Source organism: Rhinoderma darwinii, chromosome 1, assembly GCF_050947455.1.
Source record: "Rhinoderma darwinii isolate aRhiDar2 chromosome 1, aRhiDar2.hap1, whole genome shotgun sequence".
Classification (NCBI taxonomy): Eukaryota; Metazoa; Chordata; class Amphibia; order Anura; family Rhinodermatidae; genus Rhinoderma; species Rhinoderma darwinii.
The window spans coordinates 476,507,895-476,534,486 of record NC_134687.1 but is presented as its reverse complement, the minus strand read 5'-3'; the positions used below and the strand labels follow the sequence as shown (position 1 = coordinate 476,534,486).

The window sequence follows — 26,592 nt, the reverse complement described above, 5'->3', positions numbered from 1 at the left end:
ACAGGAGTAACATACAACCCTCGCAGATACTTAAAAATACTTTACTCATAACATAGACGTGACAAAGCAATATACACTACATCAAGATACAATACATTACATAGACAACACAACCACACACAGCTGCCTCTGTTCCTACCTTCCCTGGACACTTTTCACATGTGACTAGTAATGTGTATGTATACAGAATATAAATCCAGGTCCCAAGCTCATACAGTCTCCTGGGTACTACAACTATAACCAAAGCCACATACAGCGCTTGACCATTAGTACATGTACATATAGAGACTCATGCTTAAAGAGCATATATATATCTACTCATCTATAATCCACATAAGATTCCTAGAATATCTCTATGTACACATATAAAGTCTGCTGTAATATAATTATACTTATATATATACAGAAAGCACACATGTAATATAACTTAGCTTGTTCCTGATGTTAAAGGGAATGTGTCGCTAGAAAAAATTATTTTATTTTTTTTGTTAAACAGTTAGTGTATAGGTGATTAAACATTGTTCTAATTTTTTCATGAGTCAGGAAATATTATAAATTAGATTCTAATTTATAACATTTCCCAGCGCTGGTCACTAGATGGAGCAATTCCCAAAATTGCAGCATTGCATGTGGTAAAGCAACCACATTGCTTTAAGCTGCAAAATTTGAGAAAACTCACTCGCTCTAGTGAGCTCTCAGAACCCCCCCCCCTCCTTTATCCTGGCTAGTGCCGGGAGAAACGAGGGGATTGAATGGTCAAACCTCCTACACTGTGTGTCGCCATTTTTTGAGCTAACACACAGTGTAGTAGGTTAACATACAGTAGTAAACACACAGTAAAACACGTACATACACAGAAATAACTTACCCGCTCCTGCCGCCGCCGCTCCCTCCGGTCCGTCCGCTCCGTCTGCTACCTCCGCTCCAAGTGCACAAGTCCGGAAGCCGCGTCCGGAAGTAGTAGTCTTACTGTCCGGCCGCGGCTTCCGGTCTACAAGAAAATGGCGCCGGACGTCGCACAGTTCAATTTGGACTGTGTGGGAGCGGCGCATGCGCCGTTCCCACAAAGACGGCGTACAGCATAGTGGATGGAACGGGCCCCGTTCGCATTCACTATGGGACTGTATGTGCCGTACTCCATGTCTGTATGTGTCGTTAATCGACACATACAGAGATGGGAAAAAAAAATGGCAGCCCCCATGGACAAGAAAATGTAAAAAAATTTAAAAAAAGTAAAACACAACACACAAATAAATACAACATTTTTTAATCAAACACTAAAAGCAAATTGATAGAATTTTTTTTTTTTCGTGACACTGGTCCTTTAAGTGCTGATCGTCCAGGGCTGGCAGGAAAAGAGCCAGCACCAAGTGCTTCCCATGGCCTATATGTTCCTATCCCTGAGTTGAATCCACCCCTTCCATTGACTCCGCCTTAAGACCACCCATATACCTTCCAATGTGCATCTGTACAGTATAGGTAAATCTAATCCAGGTATGCTCAGCGGTCTCTACATCCAGTTTACAATGGCTCCTTCCTGTACAGAGGTCCATTGTAATGCTAATAAGGCAGTAGATAAGTATCTATGACCAAATGGCTTCTGAGCATACTGCCCTCTCAATGGGTGAACGCCACTGAATAATATCAGTATATACTATATCTATTTACCAGGTATATTTTATGTGGCCATAAGGCAGAGTGTCTGGATGGGAACAATATTCTCCTGTAACAGTGGTCATCCGCAGATACAGAGGGAAGAGTCTGAGACCATCGGTCCAATGCTCTATCAAGTTTATTGGGGGATACATTAAGCAACTGCTGATAAAGTGTGGTTAATGCTTTAACAAACGTCTCCTGTGCCACCCAATCCTCCACTGGGGAGGTACATAGTCCGACATTATATCCTGCAAATTGCGACCAAATAGCATGTCTAAGCTGAAAATAGCGGAACCCGAGATGAGTCGGAATCTGGTGTATGGATCCAAGCTGTGTGAAAGTGGCAATCTTATCCTCCACCACCACATCGTGCAGAAAATATTTATCATATGATTCTATGATTGCACCAAATACCCAGAATTACTTTTTTTGGAGATAGATGTCTTTTAAGGTTTTTCTTGGCCTGATCCTGATGTTTTAGCCTTCTGGGCCTAAGTAATGCTTCTTAGAAATGACACTTTGGGATACAGGACGGTTACAGTTCCTGATAATGGTGCTCGCAATAGTAACTTAGTATATGGACCTACCCAATATTTATGCACACAATGTATACGATAAGGGACATTAAAAATTACTTACATCTTGTTCAGAAGGGGAAAGTAACGGAGCTGAATAAGCTGGAATCTGATCCATTTTGGTAGACTTTTTACAAGGAGTCCTTTTGAGCTTCTGCGCCCAGGTTGTCAGTGATCTACTAAAAAGAAAAATCAATGACACCAAACTCCAAAAAACAACTTTTTTTTTCGTACAGTGCATTTAGAAAGTCTTCAGACCCTTTCACTTTTCTCACATTTTTTTTATGTTGAGGCCTTGTGCTAAAGATAAAAATCAAGTTTTCCCAATCGTGACAAAGTAAAAACAGAATTTTGGAAATTTTTCAAATTTATTAAAAATGAAAAACTCAAATTTCACATGGACATAAGTATTCAGACCCTTTGCTATGACACTTCAAATTTAGAACTGGGGGTCTCCAATTTCTCTAGATCATCTTTGAAATGTCTCTACACCTTGATTGGAGTCACCTGTGGTAAATTCATTTGATTGGACATGGATTTGGAAAGACACACCCCTGTCTATAGAAGGTCTCACAGCTGACAATGCATATCAGAGCAAAAACCAAGCGATGAGGAGGAAAGAACTGCCTGTAGAGCCCAGATACAGGATTGTGTGGAGGCACCGATCAGGAGAAGGGTACAAAACAAAAATTCTGCGGCATTGAAGGATCCCTAGAGCATAGTGGCCTCCATAATTCTTAAATGGAAGAAGTATGTAACAACCAGGACTCTTCCTAGGGCTGGCTGCCCCACCAAAACGTTCTAATTGGGGGAGAAGGGCCATGTTAAGAGAGGTAACAAAAAACCCAATGGTCAATCTGACTGAACACCAAAGATCCTGTGTACAGATGGGAGAAACTTCCAGAAGATCAATCATCACTGCAGCACTCCACCAATCTGGGATTTATAACAGAGTGGCCAGAAAGAAGCCTCTCCTCAGCAAAACACACATGAAAGCTTGCCTGGAATTTGCAAAAAAACACCTAAAGGATGCTCATCACCTGCCCAGTACCATCCTTACAGTGAAGAATGGTGATGGTGGTGCCAGCATCATGCTGTGGGGGTGTTTTTCAGCAGCTGGGACAGCGAGACTGGTCAGGGATGAGGGAAAGATGAATAGAGCAAAGTACAGAGATATTCTTAATGAAAACCTGATCCAGAGTGCTCTGGATTTTAGACTGTGCCGAAGGCTTCTGACAAGACGATGACCATAAGCACACAGCCAAGACAACACAGGAGTGGCTTAGGGACAACTCTGTGAAAGTCCTTGAGTGGCCCAACCAGAGCCCTGTCTTGAACCCAATCGAACATCTCTGGAGAGACCTGCAAATGGCTGTCCAGAGAGGAATGGAAGAAAATCCCTAAATCCAGGAGTGCAAACCTTGTGACATCATACCCAAGAGGACTGGAGGCGGTTATCGCTGCCAAAGGTGCTTCAATTAAGTACTGCGTAAAGGGTCTGAATACTTATGTCAATGCAATTAGGCTGGGTTCACAGAGTTTTTTGCAGGAGGAAAATCTGCCTCAAAATTGCGTTTGGAATTTTGAGGCAGATTTTCCTCTGCCTGCACGTCGATTTTCGCTGCGTTTTTCACCCGCGGCCATTGAGCGGCGCGGGCATAAAATGCAGTGAAATACGCTTTCTCTGCCTCCCATTGGTCAGAGGCGTAAACGCCCGAAGATAGGGCATGTCCCTTTTTCCCCGCGAGCCGGTTTTTCCGCTCGCAGGAAAAAAACGCCTTCGCCTCCCATTGAAATCAATGGGAGGCATTTTCGGCCGTTTTTTGGCGCGTTTTCCGACGCGGTTTCCATGTCAAAAAACTCTGTGTGAACTGGTCCTAAAGCTCTCTTGACATGCCTGTTTTATTAAATACTTGTATGTATTCCCTATAAAACGACTCCGGAACATCGTTTCTTAGAACTCTACATTGTGCCATTCCACTTTTATTCTTTCTACAAATTTATGACGTTAACGATTGGGGGTCTGACAGTTTCCAATCAAGACTCACAGCCTCAGACTGTGTATGGACATACCCATTTGACATAAGGAATGGTAACACCCAGTTGTTAATTTATTCATACATTTCTAGGAGGAATAACAGAGGAATGGCACAATGAAGAGTTCTATGAACAGATACAAATATTTCCTAAAACAGACATGACAGGAGAGGTCCTTTTTAACTCCTTAATGACTGCCGATACGCCTTTTCACGGCGGTCATTAATGGGCTTTATTCTAGGCCGTCGCCTTTTCACGGCGGCCTAATCAACTACCTGCACGGTTGTCCCATGCAGGCTGGAGCCGGGGCTCGGCTGTCTGATGACAGCCGGGCTCCTGATCCAATGGTAGCGATCAAAGTTTACTTTGAGCGTGACCGTTTAACCCCTCAAATCCCGCGGCCATTAGCGACCACTGCATTTGAGTTGTTTACAGAGGGAGGGAGCTCCCTCTCTCACCCTTCGGCGGCCCGCAAATGCGGGCCTCCGATGGGGTGTCATGGCTACCAGGGGCCTAACAAAGGCCCCCAGGTCTGCCCTGGCTATATACCTATTAGGACGTGCCAGAGGCACCCCCTAATAGATGCCTGTCAGTTTTACACTGACAGGCAATAATGCTCTGGTATACGAAGTATACCAAAGCATTATATCTGCGATTGAAAGATCGCATAGTGAAGCCTCCAAGTGGGACTGAAAATAATTATTAATGTGAAATAAAAATATATTAAAAAAAAGTACTCAAAGAAAAATAAAACCATTTTTTTCCCATAAAAAAAAAATGGATTTAGTAAAAGTGTAAAAATAAAATTAAAAAAAACTACACATATGGTATCCCCGCAATTGTGATGACTCAAAAAATAAAGTTAGCATATTATTGAAACTGCAAGGTTAACGCCGTAAAAAAAAAAAAAAAAAAGGCAAGAAAACAACGGCAAGTTTGCTATTTTTTTCCATTCCCCCACAAAAAATAAAAATGGTTAATCAATAAGTCCCATGTACCCCAAATTGGTAGCAATGAAGTCCCGCAAAAACAAGCCCTCAAAAGTGTTTTTGTTCTGCAAAAGTAGTAAAACATAAAAAAAACTATACATATGGGGTATCGTCGTAATCGTACCGATGCATAGAATAAAGGTAACATGATACTTACACCGCACAGTAAATGGCGTAAATGTAAAATGGATAGAACGATGGCTAAATTGCTGGGGGTTTTTTTTATATCCCCCCCCCCAAAAAAAAATAAAGTTAATAAAAAAAAAATCTATATACCCCAAAACGGTGGCATTTAAAAATACAACTCATTCCGGAAAAAACAAGTCCTCATACAGCTATGTCCACGTGAAGATAAAAAAAAGTTAAAGCTCTTTGCATTTGACGATGGAAAAGCTAAAAAAATTGCTTGGTCATTAGGGCCCAGAATGCATGCAGGAGGAAGGGGTTAAACAACAATTCCCTATTTTATAAATATTGTCACAGGAAGGCCCTGTTCACACAAGAGTTTTTGCAGGCAGAAAAAAAAATCTGACTCAGAATTCCTTCAGGAATTTTGAGGCAGATTTTGAACTGCATGCTCTTTTTTCCAAGTTTTTCGTTGCCATTGATTTCAATGGGAGGTCAGAGGCGGAAACCGCGGCAAGAAAGAACACGGCAATATTTTTACCCGCAAGCGGCCATAAGCCGCCCGGTAAAAAAAAAAAAAAAAAAAAAAGTCTCTCCTCCCATTGAAATCAATGGGAGGCGATTTCAGATGTATTTTGGCACCAATTAAGACGCGGTTTCCACGGAAAAAAGTGTGTGTGAACTGACCCTACTTCCCAGAACAAGCAGGAAAGATTTATCAATAAGCTTGTAGGGCTGTGGGCAATTCAACAAAAGCTTCAGACACATACTACACTTTCTACCAACAGAGTAGCCGCCCCATGGCCTCCATACTCCACTATCAGAGTGGCCTTTCTTGTAAATAAATAAATTCTTGAATAGGGTTTATAAACGTTTTCCTTTTGTGAAGATTTCCCCATTGTCGTTCTACTAGGACCTGCTCTGTCACACAAGTTTTATTCATACCTTCATATGTTCTCACATAGTGCCTTGTTTACATTGTACAATTCTTTTTTTATTAATCACAATAAATGAAAACAAACATACGTGACACTGTCCATCGGATCACGGATATTTACACCACATACCTGTTTGGCTGATCACTGTTGCAGGTAGAATTTTTATCACAGTTTAGATGGGATTCTGAATGCTCAGATGAATGCCCTTCAGAGGATTTCATATGACACTTTGCACCTAGTAAAAGCTTAAAGGGTTTTTCACTTTCTACATGTACGTGCTTTAAATGATTCAGTCCTATAGACTCCGTCCTGCATGCTTTTAAAGTCTGTTTTGTAGGCAGCCTTATCTCTCTTGAGCCATTTTGACTGTGGCTGCTTAAACAAGCGTTTGGATCAGAGGCAGAATGTGTTCCGTAGCCGCTGCTGACGGATGTGTCCTCCAAAAAATGCTCCTGTGTAATAAAAGCTCTTTGCTGAATATCAAGTTCTCTAAACAGATGGAGTGGGTTGCTCGAGTTCTTTCCCCTTTCTTCATCCTGTGTATGCTGCTCATCCCGAGGTTTTAAAGAACGAGTATCATGTGTCACAGGTAAAACAGCACTGCCAGTACCATAACTCCGAGGAGAGCTGCCTCCCTGTAAATGGGCCAAGTGCTTAATTTCATCTCGGATGAGCTGAAAGTAGAGTAATCCGTAATAGAATATTACCTTCGTTTTAAGATTGATTAAAGAAATAGCGCAAAAAAATAAATAAAAGTATAATGGAAATTATACTCAGACTAATTTGCTATAATGCAAGACAAATGTTTCTGCTTAAAATGTGTTGCTTTTAGGAGATTGTATTTATTGTGAATATCTGTCTAAGGCCCCATGCACACAAACGTATTTTTGCAAATCTGCAGGTGAATTGTGGCCCCATTCATTTCAATGGGCCCATGCACACGACCGTGATTTCCATGGTCTGTGCATGGTCCAGGAGCCTGGACCGCAAAAAGAACGGACAAGTCTTATTACTGCGATTTGCGGGCGGCCCGCAGGTGACACTTCGCGTCCGTCCGACCCGAAAATCACGGCCGTGCACATGGCTACAGTCGTGTGCATGAGGCCTTAGTGTGAACAAAACTGCAAAAGCTAAAAGAATGTAAGCAGCGATATGGCTGACAAACCAAGCATGATATAACTGAAGCAAAAACATTAACCTTTCCATAAGGACGCAAACAATATATAAATAGGCACCAAAAAAAAAAAGAGAACAGAACAAAAAACATTTCTCAAAATAATAGATAAAAAAAAACAAAAACACACAATATAAAATAGCTAATTCGATTAATAATAAAGCTATAGAGTGAGGAATGTCACCGTTTCCTTGATAGTAACAGATAGCATGTCAATTTTAGGTGATGGTAGGCATGCATTTTTATAGGGAAAAATCTCTGAGAACCCCTACATTGTGCCGAACATTATTAAAATCTGAAACTTTCAACCCCTTCCACTAATTCCGAAGCCCCTTCCATGTCCCAACGTCAGTGTTTACATCATGGCATGGTGACATTCATAGTGTGCTCAGGAATGCACCCAGTTCAATGCATCTACCGTAGCATGCCATGTCATTTTGATAGCCATGGTTGCCAGCCACAATCATGTGGTATGACATCCCCATGACACTGTACAGCAATATAAAAACTAACGAGCAGGGGAACGAAGAAGGGACAACAGAGGGGTGTAGTGGTTGTGCAAGCAAGTGTAAGAGGTGCATTTAAAAATGTCATTTTAATAACGTGGGCAGTATGCACAAATCTCAGAAAAGCAATATCTAGAAAAATGTTTTCCTGTTAGAAAGAAATATGTTAAAAGCATATTTGACATAGTTTTTTTTTAATTGGTGTAATTGGTGCTACTTCCTAAATACATTTTATGAAAAAAAAATATTTTTACTTTTGAGATAGAGCTGCTTTGTATCCTGTATACAGAACAGCTTTATCTTGCACAGAGTGCTGCATTCGTCAGGTCTGCAGGACTGAATAACTTAGATGTGATCGTTTACAGGCGGATCCTGTGTGTCAGACACACAGGACCCGCTGTCACTGAACCAGTCGGACCCACGGACCTGACGGATTCAGGTCTTAGCGAACATTACAGCTGCTCTGTATACAGGATACAAAGCAGCTGTATCTGAAAAACAAAAAATAATGTTTAATAAAATGTATTTAGGAGGTTGCACCATTTATATTGATGCACAATTTTATTAAAAGAAAAACCGATGTCAACAGCTTTCATAGCCCTTAAGCGTATCACAACTTCTAATGAAACAAAGATCAAAGGACATTGCAAATAGAGAAGTGGCAAAGCTCACCTGTAGCTGATGGCTAAACTGCTCTTGTTGGGCACCTATCTGTTCTTGACACTGCCGTTCAACCAGCTGAAATAATTGTAGCCATCGTGTCTAGAATAGAATTTAGAAGATTTTGTTTACAAAGTAAAGATGAAGAGGTTTTCATTCTTCTAGAACCTTAAAAAACAGATTTGCGAATAGGCTGCTGATACATAACCTGGGGCTTAGCATGTAGGATACTTGCCATAACAGCCAGCGACCAAGAAAATACATCTGCTCAATCAGTTTCATTTCACCTAGAGCATGAACAGGAGTACACGGGACAGGCACTTCTTTTAAATGGGAGCGACAACATAACCATATCCTATGCCATTTATTTTTGAGAGGAGTATGGGACCCCACCTTTTAAGAAAACGGGGGTCCCCTAACACACTTGAGCAGCCATTGGCATCTAATAAGAGGAGGAGAAGCCATGGCTCTCTCCATTATACTCTTCTCAGCCTCTCCCCCTCTAAAAGAGCCACGGGCTGACCTGTGCTGCAAAACATAGATCAATGGAGAGCCATTCTCCCTATAGGTGAAAGTCCTAGATGTCCACCTATCAGACATCTATGGCATAAACTAAATATATAAAATATCTGATACCTCACAACTTTTCCTGGCTTCTAGGTCTGTCTGATCGTTGATACACAGATTTCTTGAGAATGAGGTCTGCAAGTCAACACACTGGGTAGAACTTTGAGGCAGAATTGCTCCTATGCTTGCTTCACTCCTAAACTCCAATCAAAAAACAAAAGAAAACAAAAAAAATACTTTTATATTGGAAAGCGTTTTCTAATATAAAGCAGGGCTCCAAATAAAATAGTTGCAAATATAATTTAGTACCTAGTTTTTTATACTTCGGAGCCAAAATAGCCCAAGTTATTTTTTTACCCTGGAACCCTGCAAAATCGACAGATTTAAAGCATAAAATTCTGGCTTCCTGCAGCTGCCACTAGAGGAGTATGAGAGCTTACCGCGTTAAGAATAAGGCTGGGTTCACACGACCTATTTTCAGACGTAAACGAGGCGTATTATGCCTCGTTTTACGTCTGAAAATAGGGCTACAATACGTCGGCAAACATTAGCCCATTCATTTGAATGGGTTTGCCGACGTACTGTGCAGACGACCTGTCATTTACGCGTCGTCGTTTGACAGCTGTCAAACGACGACGCGTAAAAATACAGCCTCGTCAAAAGAAGTGCAGGACACTTCTTTCAGACGTAATTTGAGCCGTACTTCATTGAACTCAATGAAGCACAGCTCAAAATTTACGGCTGTCAGAGAAGCCTCGCAAAATGCGAGGAGGAGGAATTAGGCTGAAACGAGGCAGCTGTTTTCTCCTGAAAACAGTCTGTCATTTCAGCCGTAAAAGCCTCTCATCGTGTGCACATACCCTAACACTGCTGTGTTATTCTTCATTTCAATGTATAAGGCCTTGTTCACTCAGTGCAGATTTGCTGCAGATTTTGCATGCATTTTTTGAGCCAAAACCATAATATGATCCAGGAGAGAAGACCTATAAAGCCATCCTTTATATATTTTTTCTGTTGAGGTTCCGTTCTTGGGTTTGGCTTAAAAACTATCTGCAAACTCTGCAGCAAATCTGCACTGTGTGAACACGGTCTAACAGTATAAAGCAAGCTCCAATTATCCCGCTAGTTGCGGTATGTGTTTTTCTTTTCTGCCAGTAGCCCTAAAATGTTGGAATCCTAGTAGACTTTTAGGTTTAAACATTAAAAATTGGTCCCAATATTCAAATGAATAAACTTTTGGCCCGTCCCAGCTAGGAGCACATATGTTCCAATGCAAAATTCATACATTTAGGCCCCATGCACACGAACGTAAAGACGCCCGTAATTACGGCACGTTTTTACGGGCCCATGGACTTCTATTGGCCACGGGTACCTCCCCGTATACTTATAAAAATATAGAACATGTCCTATTTCAGGTCGTAATTACGGCACGGGCAGGCCCATATAAGTCTATGGTGCTCCCGTAATTACGTGTGTGCACCCGTAATTACGGGAGCGTTGCTAGGCGACCTCGGTAAATAGTCTGTCCAGGGTGCTGAAAGAGTTAAATGATCGGCAGTAACTCTTTCAGCACCCTGGACAGAAACTACCTATCACAATATAGATCAACCTGTAAAAAAAAAAAAAAAAGAAGACGTTCATACTTACCCAGAACTCCCTGCTTCTTCCTCCAGTCCGGCCTCCTGGGATGACGTTTCAGCCCATGTGACCGCTGCAGCCAATCACAGTCCAATCACAGGCTGCAGCAGTCACATGGACTGCCGCGTCATCCAGGGAGGTCGGACTGGATGTCAAGAGAGGGACGCGTCACCAAGACAACGGCCGGGTAAGTATGAATTTCTTTACTTTTTCTGCCGAAAGGGCTGTCCCTTCTCTCTATCCTGCACTGATAGAGAGAAGGGCTGCCGATTATTGCAGTGCAATTTTGCAGCGAAAACGTGCCCGTAAATACGGGTGGAATACTGGTGACACCGGACCCGTATTTACGGGCACGGGTCCGTAAATACTGGTCCAATACGGGTCGAATACGTGTGACCTAAGACCCGTATTTACGCCAGTATTTACGGGAGGACAAAAATACGTTCGTGTGCATGAGGCCAAAAACGTGGGATTTTTCTAACCATCTCTAACGCTGTAACTATAAATCGGGGCTTCTCAATCTTTTTCTACTAGGGCATCATTGGCCAAGACATGGTGTTGCCTGGGCATAGCCATTGGTCGTAGTCCATACCAAAATTAAAAATGTATCTTAAATTTGTCTCTTGAATTAGAATAGTAAGGAGTCAATTATGTTGGTAAACCAGAGATTGTTGCAGCGAGAGAAAGGACTTTACAGCTTATGATCACTTTTGTCAAAACTGCCTCCCTAGAGGCACCTCACACCTTTACTGTTTAAGTAGTACTGAAATACATGTTTACGCCTTAAAGGGGTATTCTCAAACTGGATGGGCCTCAAAGTTTGAGAAAAACATGTTCACGCCTTAAAGATGTATTCCCAGGATGGGCTATTATCACTTATCCACAGGTAATAACGGGCTGATCGATGGGGGCCCCAGCTATGGGACTGACGGAAACAGCCGAACACTGTGCTTGGCTGTTTCAGTCATTGCCAAAGACTTTAAACGGAGCTGTGGCGCCCATGCTCGACAGCCGCTCCATTTAATGTCCTCCTCACTGCGGTCAAGCAGTGAGGAGGAATGGGGGTTCGGGGCCAGCACTCGGCTGTCTCGGTCAGTCCCATAGTGGTGAGACCCCCAACGATCAGACAGCTGTCCTGTGGATAGGGGATAATTGTCGATTCTGGTACAACCCATTTAAGCAGCTTTGGATTCTGGTACATAGAACCGAAAAAAGGAAAAGCAACAGAAATCTATAACCCCAAAGGTCCAGAAAAAGTCGCACATATAGGTATGTGTGGACCAGTGTGTTGATTTCAGGGCGTAAAACCCTAACAGCATCAAGAAATGCAAGTAGAAAACCAAAAGAGAAAGATTGACACTGAGAGATAAGGAAACAGTAAATATACAAAAACTTTATTGAACAATAATGGTACAAAATAAAAAGAATCCAAAAAACCACAGTAAAAACAAGGATCATAGGCTGGTAAAGGAAATCAAACCATGCGACTATGTGAGGAACAGGTAAATAAAGTGCATATGCGTCCTTTAAATGATGTGTATAAATACCTGTAAAATAATGGTCTGTACACAAGATAATACAGTAGTGAACATCAATGTATATAGAGTAATGCAGGCTGTATAAATGTATTTAGATGGTTGAGTCATAATAAGGCAGCAGACGTAACTGCACCAACAACAAATGACATGATAAAGTATCAAAGATCAAGAAAATATATAGCCCAAAATACAAAATACTAAAGAAATTAAATGAATGAATGAACACTCACATACCCATGGTAATGGAACAGGATAAATGCAGCCAGAGTCCACCCCAACGCGCGTTTCGGCGCTAATGCCTTCGTCTGGGGGTGGTGTAAGGTTGAGGTCAGAGGTCCTTTATTGACAGTTTAAACCAATGAGCTGGAAGGGATGCAGCTGTAAAATGATTACAGCTCATGTGTTGCTGTTGCCCTGTATAATTACAGGTCGCTGTCTCACTGTGGTCGGAATGAGGCAGCCACGTCAGTGCCAGCGACGGAGAACCCGAACCGGAAACACGGGACCGAGTCAGCAAGACTCGGTCACGTGGATCAGGCAAGGCTCGCCGTGGATGACACCGACGGGGGCCGGACCCGAACCTCCAATGGGAGAGCGACACAGGGGAAACAATGTAATACATGAGATATGTGGACGACATAGCAAGGTTATACGCAATGTAGCGCAAAGTGCAAAATGCAGAGTCTGAAATCACAACCAAGGTTTTATATATGAATTCAGTCAGAAACAATAGATATATATTTTGAGACAGCAAGATCGTAGTCGATGTATGCGGGTAGATATATAAAAAGTGTATATTGAAGAACAAATGTACACTGAAGTTTTAATTATGTATTAAAAAGACGCAATGTCGATAAAAAAACGCGACACAGCCAATGTGACTAAGGCTCTAACAGTATTAGTGAAATAACACATAAAAATAAAATAATAACTTCCCTACTAGATGAAAAAATTAAATAAAAATAGATGTGTTAGGACAAAAAATGTAAGACCAAGATAAATGAAAAACATACTTGGATAGAACAATGTGTGAATGAGGAAAGGATGAAGTACAATCACAAGTGATGGAAACGTGAATGGTGCAAATATGAATGACAAAAATATACAATTAATATTGATAGTGTAAAACAAATTGATGTTCATAATGGTGATTGGGAAATATGATAAAAACATAAAAACATAGTGCAAAAATATGGGAATGATAATTTACAACGACTATTATAGAGTCTTGTGCATAGGGAGTGCAATGACGTAATGAATAAAAAGTAGAAGTGACAAGAAAATGTAAATGTGAGGATGAAGAAAGAATAAGAACATGCAGATAAAAACCTCCTATAAGAGTTATTGTTAAAAAATCATGTCGGAGTCATAGGATAATACCCATATAGACATAGATATAGTCAAAAAATACAATATGTAGTAACCGCATAAAAGATTAACAGTAAACTACAATGGCGTTAATGAGATGACCGAAGACAGACATCCTCATACGTCATTGTTAGGTAGGACTTGAAGTTGAAGTTGCTTGTCATCAGGTATAGTTGGTGTCCAGATAATGTAGAAGGATCCAGATGGAAAGGAACAAAGACCTCAAAAATTAGGGTAAGTATATTGGTATACGTCTCATCTGTATAACAAGAAAAATATTTTAAAAACATGAAATAATAAAGTACAAATTTAAACACCCAACACCACTAAAAATAGGCAGGCAATCAGAGAAAGGCAGAGAACCCAGCAGTTTCATTAAGGCCTTTAGGCACCATCGTTTGGAGTCTCCAGATCCATTTGCATTCTTTTTGGAGGAGACGTTGCTTTAAATCTCCACCTCTCATATGCGTATTGATGTGGTCAATACCACATATTTTGAGTAATTTGGAGTCACATGCATGATGGGAAAGGAAATGTCTGGGAATTGTTTTTAAAGTTTCAATGTCAGTCACTTTTTTTGCATTATCAATATCTCTGACATGTTCTCTAGTTCTTATCCTGAGTTCTCGAGTGGTCATGCCAATGTAGATTTTTGGACAAGGGCATGTGGCATGGTATATCACTCCTTTTGTTCTACAAGTAATGGGCCAGCAGATTTTAAATTGGCCTTCACCGCTAGAATCAGTAAAAGACTGAGATCTTAAAATATTGGGACAACTAAAGCAGTCGCCACACGGTTTGCATCCCCATTTTGGGCCCTTTGTATCAAAAACTTGCCCTGGTTTGGCTGGCGTCAAATAACTATGAACAATGGAATCACGGAGGTTAGGCGCTCTACGGGGTGCCATGGCTGGATAATTAGGTAATATTTTTTGTAGTGTAACATCAGTCAGAAGAACAGGCCAAAATTTTGACATGATATTGCGCATTTCCACCCACCGTGAGTTGTATGTGGTCACAAATCTCACCTTTTGTTCTCGCTGATTTTTAACAGATGTTTTTAAAAGTTGATCTCTTGGGGTTCGTAGGGCTCGATGGTGCGCTTGACGGATATTCCGATGACTATATCCTCGCTGAGTAAATCTGTCCTTTAATTCCTTAGAGCGGATTTGAAAATCCTCAACGGTTGAGCAGATTTTCTGTATTATCTTGTGTACAGACCATTATTTTACAGGTATTTATACACATCATTTAAAGGACGCATATGCACTTTATTTACCTGTTCCTCACATAGTCGCATGGTTTGATTTCCTTTACCAGCCTATGATCCTTGTTTTTACTGTGGTTTTTTGGATTCTTTTTATTTTGTACCATTATTGTTCAATAAAGGATTCTGGTACATGTAGCTCGTATTCTCACCAACATTAAAGAGAATGAGTCATCAAAAAAGTGACCTAATGTTTAAATCAAGTTTTTATGTTAAACATATTTTTTAAGAATTTTGGGCCATTTTTATTGTCATTATCTAAAATTAAAAAATTATCCTAAAATTTTGCAGTACTCACTCTGGCCACTGGCTCAGAGACTGACCCTTCCTGTCCTGTATAGATCAATTCCCAGCAGTCATCACATTATCATCACAGGCAGAATTACAATGAAAGGTAAGACCTCTACATTGATAACACAGGATCCAACATTGACAATAAGTGATGGACACAGCTCCCCTCCTCCTCCCTGCACAGTGACCTCTGCACAGGTCACAGTCAAAAAAACGGAAACCTCACGGAATGGAAACAAACAGAGACCATTTGCAATGGAAGCATTACCATTGAAATCAATGGTAATGCAAATGGAAGCTATGGTTTCCGTTTGCCTTTCTACTGATGGGTTCCTCCGACAGAAAGGTCTAGCGGAACCCATCAATGGAACCCTAACGCTGATGTGAACACACCCTTACTTAGTTTGTCTTATTATCGTTATTGCAAATATTGCATTTACAATAAGGCCATATTCACACGCTCAGGAAAATATTAGTGTGCACAGTGGATATGCACAGCGGATATGGCTATGACAAACCTGTGCCATGTGAACATGGCCTTACGGTACAGGTTCTCTTCACGTTGGTAAAGCACTGGTTTTATACTAATATACTAATGCCCAATTCACAAGTGCAAATTACAGAGAGGAGTATGTGCACTACACCATGGCAACCGAAATTACACAATTATATATAAAAAAAATAGTTGAAACTGTCTATATTTGACAAATGCAAAAAAACATGTCAAAAGATTTACCTATCAGTTTGATTTTCTATGTCGTCTTTATCTGAAGCCTCTGCAAGCTCTTGGGGTAATATTGCAACATTTGATGCCTCCATGTTCATGTTTGAATTCCAGTCTTCTATTACACACTGTGAGGAGAAAAATAAAAAAATATGTTTCAAACTTGAGGAACCTGGAGCTAGGATTAGAACAAAAGTGATTTGATATATGGATGTCACGATACCAGAATTTGGACTTCGATATCGATACTTCGTTTAGTATTGCGATTTCGATACCAATTCGATACTTTGCCAACAGTAATAAAAAAAAAGTTCTTCCATTTTCTGATGTGAGGCGCATGGTGTGATGATGAATTTAACCTCCACGTGCCTCACATTAACAGTAATTAACCCCATCATGTTTCTCAGTCATAATGCGTTAATATGTAAGGTACATGATGGGGTTAACTACTATTAATGTGAGGCACATGGAGGTTAAAGAGGCTCTGTCACCACATTATAAGTGCCCTATTTCCTACATAAGGAGATCGGCGCTGTAATGTAGGTGACAGTAATGCTTTTTATTTAGAAAAACTATCTATTTTTACCACTTTATGAGCGATTTTTAGCTTTATGCTAATGAGTTTCTTAATGCCCAAGTGGGCGTGTTTTTACTTTAGACCAAGTGGGCGTTGTACAGAGGAGTGTATGACGCTGACCAATCAGCGTCATACACTTCTCTCCATTCATTTACACAGCACATAGCGATATAGCTATATCGCTATGTGCAGCCACATAAACACACCATAACGCTACTCATGTGTCATGACAATGAATATACATTACCTCCAGCCTGGACGTGATGTGTATTCAGAATCCTGACACTTCAGAATCTTTTCTGTGAGATTCCAGCAAGGCAAACGTAATCTCGTTTTAAATGACAGTTTACAGCGTAATCTCGCGAGATTACGTTTGCCTTGCTGGAAATCTCAAGGCAAATCACAATGTTAAAGAGGCTCTGTCACCAGATTTTGCAACCCCGATCTCCTATTGCAGCAGATCGGCGCTGCAATGTAGATAAGAGTAACGTTTTGTTTTTTTAAAAACGAGCATTTTTGGCCAAGTTATGACCATTTTTATATTTATGTAAATGAGGCTTTCTAAAGTACAACTGGGCGTGTTTAAAGTTAAAGTACAACTGGGCGTGTATTATGTGCGTACATCTGGGCGTTTTTACTTCTTTTACTAGCTGGGCGTTGTGAATAGAAGTGAATGATGCTGACGAATCAGCATCATCCACTTCTCTTCACAACGCCCAGCTTCTGGCAGTGCACAGACACACAGCGTGTTCTCGAGAGATCACGCTGTGACGATACACACTTCCTGCCCCAGGTCCTGCATCGTGTCGGACGAGCGAGGACACATCGGCACCAGAGGCTACATTTGATTCTGCAGCAGCATCGGCGTTTGCAGGCAAGTCGATGTAGCTACTTACCTGCAAACGCTGATGCTGCTGCAGAATCAACTGTAGCCTCTGGTGCCGATGTGTCCTCGCTCGTCCGACACGATGCAGGACCTGGGGCAGGAAGTGAGTGACGTCACAGCGTGATCTCTCGAGAACACGCTGTGTGTCTGTGAACTGCCAGAAGCTGGGCGTTGTGAAGAGAAGTGGATGATGCTGATTCGTCAGCATCATTCACTTCTATTCACAACGCCCAGCTAGTAAAAGAAGTAAAAACGCCCAGATGTAACGAACACAATACACGCCCAGTTGTACTTTAACCACGCCCAGTTGTACTTTAGAAAGCCTCATTTACATAAATATAAAAATGGTCATAACTTGGCCAAAAATGCTCGTTTTAAAAAAACAAAAAACGTTACTCTTATCTACATTGCAGCGCCGATCTGCTGCAATAGGAGATAGGGGTTGCAAAATCTGGTGACAGAGCCTCTTTAAGGATCTGCCAGGCACAGCTTCTGTATCCACGCCCATAGGTAATCAGTCTGCACCTGCTTCTATGTCTGTGAGACTGACTCCATCTTCCACCACTCAGGATGGCAGGCTTAGGAGTGGGAGAGCCTATCACAGCCTGGCCAGACGGAGCTAGCTCCCGCCCTCTGTCTATTTATACCTGCCTTTCCTGTTCCTCCTTGCTTGTGATTCTTCTCTGTTGGTTTCCTGGCCCTGCTGCAGCTCCTTGAACTACTTGTCCCTGCTTCGTATTGACCCTGGCTTACTGACTACTCTTCTGCTCTGCGTTTGGTACCTCGTACACTCCTGGTTTGACTCGGCTTGTTCACTCCTCTCCTGCTCTACGTTTGGCACCTTGTGCTCTCCTGGTTTGACTCGGCTCGTTTACTTCTCTTGTTGCTCACGGTGTTGCCGTGGGCAACTGCCCCGTTTCCCTTTGTTCTGTGTTTCCTTGTCTGTCGTGCACTTATTGAGTGTAGGGACCGTCGCCCAGTTGTACCCCGTCGCCTAGAGCGGGTCGTTGCAAGTAGGCAGGGACTGAGTGGCGGGTAGATTAGGGCTCACTTGTCGGTTTCCCTATCCCTGTCATTACACACAAGGACAATTAGACACACTTCTGTAACGTCTCTGATATTTACAGCAAGGCAAACGTAATCTCGTTTTAAATGACAGGTTACATGGTAATCTCGCGAGATTACGCTCGCCTTGCTCTAAATATCACAGAGATGCTACAGAAGTGACAGGATTCTGAATAAACATCACGTCCTGGCTGGAGGTAATGTATATTCATTGTCAGGACATAGTTACATAGTTAGTACGGCTGAAAAAAGACACATGTCCATCAAGTTCAACCAAGGGAAGGGAAAAGGGAAGGAAAAATTTCTACACATAGGAGCTAATATTTTTTTGTTCTAGGAAATTATCTAACCCTTTTTTAAAGCTATCTCCTGTCCCTGCTGTGACCAGCTCCTGCGGTAGGCTATTCCATAAATTCACCGTTCTTACTGTAAAGAAGCCTTGTCGCCTCTGCAGCTTAAACCTTTTTTTCTCCAGACGGAGGGAGTGCCCCCTTGTTTTTTGAGCGGGTTTTACAAGGAACAGGATATCACCATATTTTTTGTATGTGCCATTAATATATTTATATAAGTTAATCATGTCCCCCCTTAGTCGTCTTTTTTCAAGGCTAAATAGGTTTAATTCTTTCAATCTTTCCTCATAACTTAAATTCTCCATGCCCCTTATTAGCTTCGTTGCTCTTCTTTGTATTTTTTCCAACTCCAGGGCATCCTTTCTATGAACTGGAGCCCAGAACTGAACTGCATATTCTAGATGAGGCCTCACTAATGCTTTGTAAAGTGGCATTATTACATCCCTGTCCCGCGAGTCCATGCCTCTTTTAATACACGACAATATCCTGCTGGCCTTTGAAGCAGCTGATTGACACTGCATGCTGTTATTGAGTTTATGATTTACAAGTACACCCAGATCCTTCTCAACAAGTGAATCCGCCAGTGTAGCGCCCCCTAGGACATATGATGCATGCAGGTTGTTGGTACCCAGATGCATAACTTTACATTTATCTACATTAAACTTCATTTGCCAAGTGGACGCCCAAACACTTAGTTTGTTTAAATCTGCCTGTAATTCATGAACATCTTCCATAGTCTGAACTATATTACATAGCTTGGTGTCATCTGCAAAAATAGAAATAGTGCTATTAATCCCTTCCTCTATATCATTAATAAATAAGTTGAATAATAGTGGTCCCAGCACTGAACCCTGGGGTACACCACTTATAACCGGTGACCATTCAGAGAAGGAATCATTGACCACAACTCTCTGGATACGGTCCTTGAGCCAATTCTCAATCCAATTACAAACTATATTTTCTAAACCTATAGTCCTTAATTTACCCATTAGGCGTCTATGGGGGACAGTGTCAAATGCCTTTGCAAAGTCCAAAAACACTAAATCCACAGCGGCCCCTCTGTCTAGACTTCTGCTCACCTCTTCATAAAAACAGATTAGGTTAGTTTGACAACTTCTGTCCTTAGTAAAACCGTGCTGGCTGTCACTTATAATGCTATTTATTGTCACATAATCCTGTATATAGTCCCTCAATAGCCCCTCAAACATTTTCCCCACGATGGATGTTAAGCTTACTGGTCTATAATTACCCGGGGAAGACCTAGAGCCCTTTTTGAAAATAGGCACCACATTTGCCCTGCGCCAGTCCCTTGGCACTATACCAGTCACTAGAGATTCTCTGAATATTATGAAAAGGGGGACAGAAATAACTGAACTAAGCTCTTTAAGAATTCTAGGGTGTAACCCATCTGGTCCCGGAGCCTTGTGCACATTTATTTTATTTAATTTAGCTTGGACCATCTCTACATTCATCCAATTCAGTATATCAACTGATATATTAACAGCACTGGCACCGGCTACATCAGCTGCTCTTTCTTCTGTTGTATATACAGAGCTAAAGAACCCATTTAGTAACTCTGCCTTCTCTTGATCCCCTGTGATCAACTCCCCATTACCATTATCTAGGGGTCCTACATGTTCAGACCTTGGCTTTTTTGCATTTATATGCTTGAAGAATTTTTTAGGATTTGTTTTACTATCCTTGGCCACCTGCCTTTCATTTTGTATTTTTGCTAATTTTATTACATTTTTACAGATTTTATTAAGCTCTTTATATTTTACAAAGGCCACAGCTGTACCCTCAGATTTGTATTTTTTAAATGCCCTTTTTTTGTCATGTATTGCCCCTTTCACAGAAGGTGTAAGCCATGTGGGGTTTAATTTGAGTCGTTTATACTTGTTACCTATAGGAATACATTTTGCACTATAATAACTCAAAGTAGATTTGAAAATCTCCCATTTATCATTTGTTCCATTATTTGACATTAGTTCTTCCCAGTCTATATCCTGAATTGCCGCCCTCATCCTGGGGAAATTGGCTTTCTTAAAATTAAATGTTTTTGCCCTCCCAGCCTGCGTTTGTTTTTTACAGTATAGGTAAAATGTAACTATATTGTGATCACTGTTACCGAGGTTTTCACGAACATTGACATTCCCAACAAGATCTGCATTATTAGAAATGACCAGATCCAACAGAGCTTCACCTCTAGTCGGGTCTTCCACAAACTGGCCCATAAAATTTTCCTGCAACAGGTTGAGGAAATGTCTCCCCTTTGCAGTTGAAGCCGAACCATGACACCAATTAATATCCCGGAAATTAAAATCTCCCATTATCACTACAGTACCCGCCTGTGCAGCCCGCTCCATCTGTTTATATATCTGACCTTCCATCTCCTCAGTTATATTGGGGGGTCTATAGATTACACCAAAAGTAATTTTTTCAGTGTTTACCTCCCTTTCTAGTTCCACCCACAAGGTTTCAACCTCCTCACAGTATTCACCCTCTAATGTCTCATTTACACTCACCTTCATATCACTTCTCACATACAGACATACACCACCACCTTTCCTATTTGCCCTGTCTTTACGAAAAAGTGTAAAACCCTGTAGATTTACAGCCCAGTCATGTGAAGAGTCCAGCCATGTTTCAGCAACACCAACTATATCTATATTTTCTTCCAGTATTAAGGCCTCCAGCTCCCCCATTTTGCTTGCTAGACTTCTGGCATTTGTGAACATACACTTTAACTTGCCTGTCAGTTTTTCACTTTTATTATCAGAAATGTGATTTGACATTAATCGGTCCTTTTTATTTACACTGATGTTTTGTAACGAAAGGATCTCCTTATCTTGTTGTCTAGTCCTCTCCCCACATTCTGTTTCTCCCCCCACCAATATAGTCTGACCCCTCTCTAACCTGGCTACCCCTTTTTTTTCTACATTGACCTCCCTCCTCAGCCCTAGTTTAAATACTCCGCCACCCCAGCTAGAATTCTCTCCCCCAGCACAGCGGACCCCCTTCCATTTAGGTGCAAATCATCTGCAGAATACAGTTTGTACCCCAATGAAAAGTCAGCCCAGTGCTCTAGGAACCCAAATCCTTCTCCTCTACACCAAGACTTCAGCCATGCATTTAACTCCCTAAGCTCCCGCTGTCTTTCCTGTGATGCGCATGGCACAGGCAGTATTCCTGAGAATACAACCTTGGAGGTCCTTCCCTTCAGCTTGTAGCCTAGTTCTTTAAAATTATTCTTAAGGCTCCTCCACCTACCATTTATTCTGTCGTTGGTACCGACATGGACCACGACAGCTGGATCATCACCAGCCCCTCCCAGCAATTTGTCCACCCGTTCCACCACATGCCGAACCCTGGCACCAGGGAGACAGCAAACCATTCGGTTGAGGTGGTCTTGGCGACAAATAATTCTATCCGTCTTCCTGATTATAGAATCCCCTACGACTATCAATTGTCTTGGCTTACCTGCATTACCATCCCGCCGACTACTAGCTGGGCTGTTCTCCCGGCTGTTAGGGAGATCAGTATCCACTAGGGCTGCCATTTCTGAGACTGACACCCTTGCATCATCACCCAACTTGGCAATTTTGCCTGGAATGTCAGAAACCGGATCGGCCTTCCTTGTCTTTGACCCCTTTCTACTGCCCCTAACTACATTAACCCAGCTACTTACCTGATCCTGCTCACCCATGTCTTCACCCTCCAGTTGTAACCCACTAACTGCATGCTCTGTGAGCAGCAAGCTCAGCTCAAGATTGTCTATCCTCCTCAGTGTTGCATTCTGCTCCTCCAGATCTCGAATACGAGCTTCCAGGTGAACAATATGCTCACATCTGCCACAGAGATATTCACCCTGGAACTCCGGCTCCAGACGTGCATACATATGGCAAACTGTGCACTGAAGAAAACCTCCAATCTTGCTGTCCATTATCCCAGTTACAAAAAAAAAAAAAAAAACAGCGAACAGGTGTTAATCAAAAAGATAAAGAAGTAGAAAAGCACTTACTTGGGCTTTAACTCCTCTTTTGAACTCCGGTTTTTGGAACTCCACTTAATATACAAACCACTTGCTATTCAAGTCACAGAGCAGGCTCTACAGAGTAGTGAGGCCTGATTTATACCACCTGGTAGCAGCTAACTTTATAGTTTACACTGCAGTAACTTTATAGTGTGTTTATGTGGCTGCACATAGCGATATAGCTATATCGCTATGTGCTGTCTAAATGAATGGGGAGAAGTATATGATGCGGATTGGTCAGCGTTGTATGACGCTGATTGGTCAGCGTCATACACTCCTATGTACAAAGCCCACTTGGCCAAAAAGTAAAACACGCCCAGTTGTTCATTAAGAAACTCATTAGCAAAAAGTTAATATAGGTCATAACTCCGTCAAAAACGATCGTTTTTCTAAATAAGAAACACTGCTGTAATCTACATTACAGCGCCGATTGTTACGCCCATGGCCGGGGGTCGTTGTTCAAACTCACCCCTTGACGATCCCGGCCATGGACAGCTCTCTTCTCGGTGTCCGCTCCCTCCAGGGAAACGCCGGCACTCTCTTCCGGGTCCTCGTATTGTTTCCCACAGGGCCAAAGGGCCAGTACGCGTCCAGCTGTCTAATATCAATTATCAGCCCAAATGGCTGCTGGACTATAAAAAGGGGCTCTGCCCACAGGTTCCTTGCCTGAGCGTTGTTGTATACCCTAGTATGTCATGCAAAAGGTCTCCCAGTGTTTTCCAGTTCCCAGTGTTACCCGTTCCTGCTGCCTGTACCCTGTATCCCGTGCTATTGTATCTACAAGTGAAAGTCAAGTTGTGCTTTCCCGCAGCATCCGCGGCATTACCTGCTGTGAAAGTCAAGTTGTGCCTTCCCGCTGCATCCGGGGCGTCACCTGCTGTGAAAGTCAAGTCGTGCTCCCGCTACTGTCTACATTGCCTCAGGTACCCGTTCTGAACTATAGACATGGTTTTGTACCTTGTTGGCCAGCTGCTACTCCGCTACGCGGTACGGCCCAGTGGGTCCACACCCCGCGCCACCGATCATATCATGTATAAGATAGGGCACTCATAACGTGGTGACAGAGCATCATTAATTAAGGACCACCCGGACGTTTATAGTCAATGGGCACTCACTGTCACGCTTTCAAGATTAGTCTTCGGCTGAACTGGCAAGGGGGCGTGTCACTGCTTCAGAGACGTGTTTTGACACCGGTAAATCCAGACGTTTCTGTCTGATGGCGTACCTGTTGTTGTTGTTGTTACGCATTCTGAGATCCAAAGTGGTCTTACCTACGTACCAACAACTACAGGGGCACTGCAACAGATACACAACAAATGATGAGCTACAAGTCATGTAATAACGTATATTGAATTTCCTGTTTGTAAGGGGATGTACAAAACTATCGCCTTTAACCCCTTACCTCCTTGGCCACTTTTGACCTTCCTCACAGAGCCTCATTTTTCAAATCTGACATGTTTCAATTTATGTGGTAATAACTTTGGAATGCTTTTACCCATCCAAGCGATTCTGAGATTGTTTTCTCGTGACACATTGGACTTTGTGTTACTGGCAAAACTTGCTCGATACATTCAGTATTTAATTGTGAAAAACACAAAAATGTTGTGAAAAATTAGCATTTTTCTAAATCTAAATGTATCTGCTTGTACCACGCAAAATTTTGCGAATTAACATCCCCCATATGTCTACTTTAGATTGGCATCGTTTTTTGAACACTCTTATTTTTCTAGGACGTTACAAGGCTTAGAACTTTAGCAGCAATTTCTCACATTTGCAAGAAAATTTCCAAAGGCTATTTTTCCAGGGACCAGTTCAATTGTGAAGTGGCTTTGAGGGCCTTATATATTAGAGACCCCCAATAAGTCACCCCATTTTAAAAACTTCACCCCTCAATGTATTCAAAAAGCATTTAGAAAGTTTCTTAACCCTTTAGCCGTTTCACAGGAATTAAAGCAAAGTAGAGGTGAAATTTACAAATGTCACATATTTTGCAGAAATTCATTTTTAATCCATTTGTTTTGTAACACAGAAGGTTTTACCAGAGAAATGCAACTCAATATTTATTGCCCAGGTTCTACAGATTTAGGAAATATCCTATGTGGTAATAGACTAAAGCACAGGCCTCAGAAGCAAAAGAGAACCTAGAGGATTTTGGGGCCTTCTTTTTATTAGAATATATTTTAGGCACCATGTCAGATTTGAAGGGCTCTTGCGGTACCAACAGTGGAAATGCCCCAAAAGTGACCCAATTTGGGAAACTGCACACATCAAGGAAATTATCTAGGGGTATAGTGAGCATTTTGACCCCACAGGTTTATTGCAGAAATTATCGGAAGTAGGCCGTAAAAATGTAAATCTACATTTTTTTTTTTCAAAGAAAATGTAGGTTTAGCTATTTTTTTTTTCTCTGTTCCACAAGGGATAAAGGAGAATAACCACATTTGTCTATTAAACTATCATTTTTGACAGAGTTATGACCTATATTAGCTTTATGCTAATGACTTTCTTAATGCCCAACTGGGCGGGTTTTACTTTTTGACCAAGTGGGCATTGCAGTGATCACTATGTGCAGCCACATACACACACATTAACGTTACTCAAGTGTCCTGACAATGAATAGACATTACCTCCAGCCAGGACGGGATGTGTATTCAGAATCCTGACACTTCGCTAACGATTGTGGCTGATTTACAGCACAGCAGGCGTAGTCTTGCTGTAAATGACCGTTTACAGCGTAATCTCGCGAGACTACGCCTCGCGGACAGTCTGCGCGGCCCCATAGACTAACATAGGTCCGTGCGAGGCGCGTGAAAATCACGCTCGTTGCACGGACATATTACACGTTCGTCTAAATAAGCCCTTAGAGCCATAGCCCAACCCCCATAATACACATACTGATAGACAATTACGAGTGAAGGCCTGGGACAGGTATAAATGTTATCCATCATGAAATTTAGAAATACTGCTTGTGCGATGAAGACTGTGATTTTGCTCAGTTACAGGAGCATTTTTTAGAACTAAAAAAACTGCTAACATTTTTACTAAAAAAACAAAACACCTAGAATATTGCCCTCTGTGTATATATTTGCCCAAAACACCTTTAAAAGGTTATTCCCGTCTTCAACAATTATGGCATATCCACTGATAGATGTGGGAGACCTATTTCTAGACTGTTTCTACAACACCCATAGAAGTGAATGGAGAGAACACTCCACTCCTGGATGCGGTGGCCGGCAGAGCTTGGATGGGAATAACCCCTTAAGTAACCAACTCATATAAAATGATGTCCCAACCAGTGTATTACAGCAAGGATGACTATAAATGCGGCAACTCAGGCAATACTTGAAGCTAGAACCTAGAAATTTTAAGGAGCCACGGAAGATGTATATCCACAGCCTAAAAAAGAAAAAGAACTCTTGGCAGCCCTGCACAAAATATGTTCATTTTGACAACGTACTAGCATAGTCTTATGTTGTAGATTTGGCCATTTGTAATTAGAATTTTAGCGTCCATGGGAATATTACTGCACTTCAGTTTCCTCAATACTAAAAACAGGCTGACAAACTTACCAGGTACTGTATTGTATGGAAGATGTGTTTTTAGACTGAAAATAACTTAAAATCTTAT

At 41.7% G+C, this 26,592-nt stretch overlaps 1 protein-coding gene across 5 annotated transcripts in view; it reads right to left on the bottom strand.

The window, feature by feature from the left end:
- The window catches only part of MPHOSPH9 (M-phase phosphoprotein 9), a 167,098-nt gene that overhangs the window by 93,892 nt on the left and 46,614 nt on the right, over positions 1-26,592 (bottom strand). For 3 of the 5 annotated variants that reach the window (XM_075833976.1, XM_075833986.1, XM_075834012.1), the window contains 5 exons: positions 16,067-16,182; positions 9,298-9,424; positions 8,674-8,763; positions 6,451-6,995; positions 2,296-2,410 (listed from right to left, as the gene is read on the bottom strand). In XM_075833976.1, the coding sequence (XP_075690091.1) occupies positions 2,296-2,410; positions 6,451-6,995; positions 8,674-8,763; positions 9,298-9,424; positions 16,067-16,182 (993 nt within the window). The remainder of the gene's footprint in view (positions 1-2,295; positions 2,411-6,450; positions 6,996-8,673; positions 8,764-9,297; positions 9,425-16,066; positions 16,183-26,592) is intronic. The other 2 variants (XM_075833995.1, XM_075834004.1) reach the window with 1 other exon arrangement.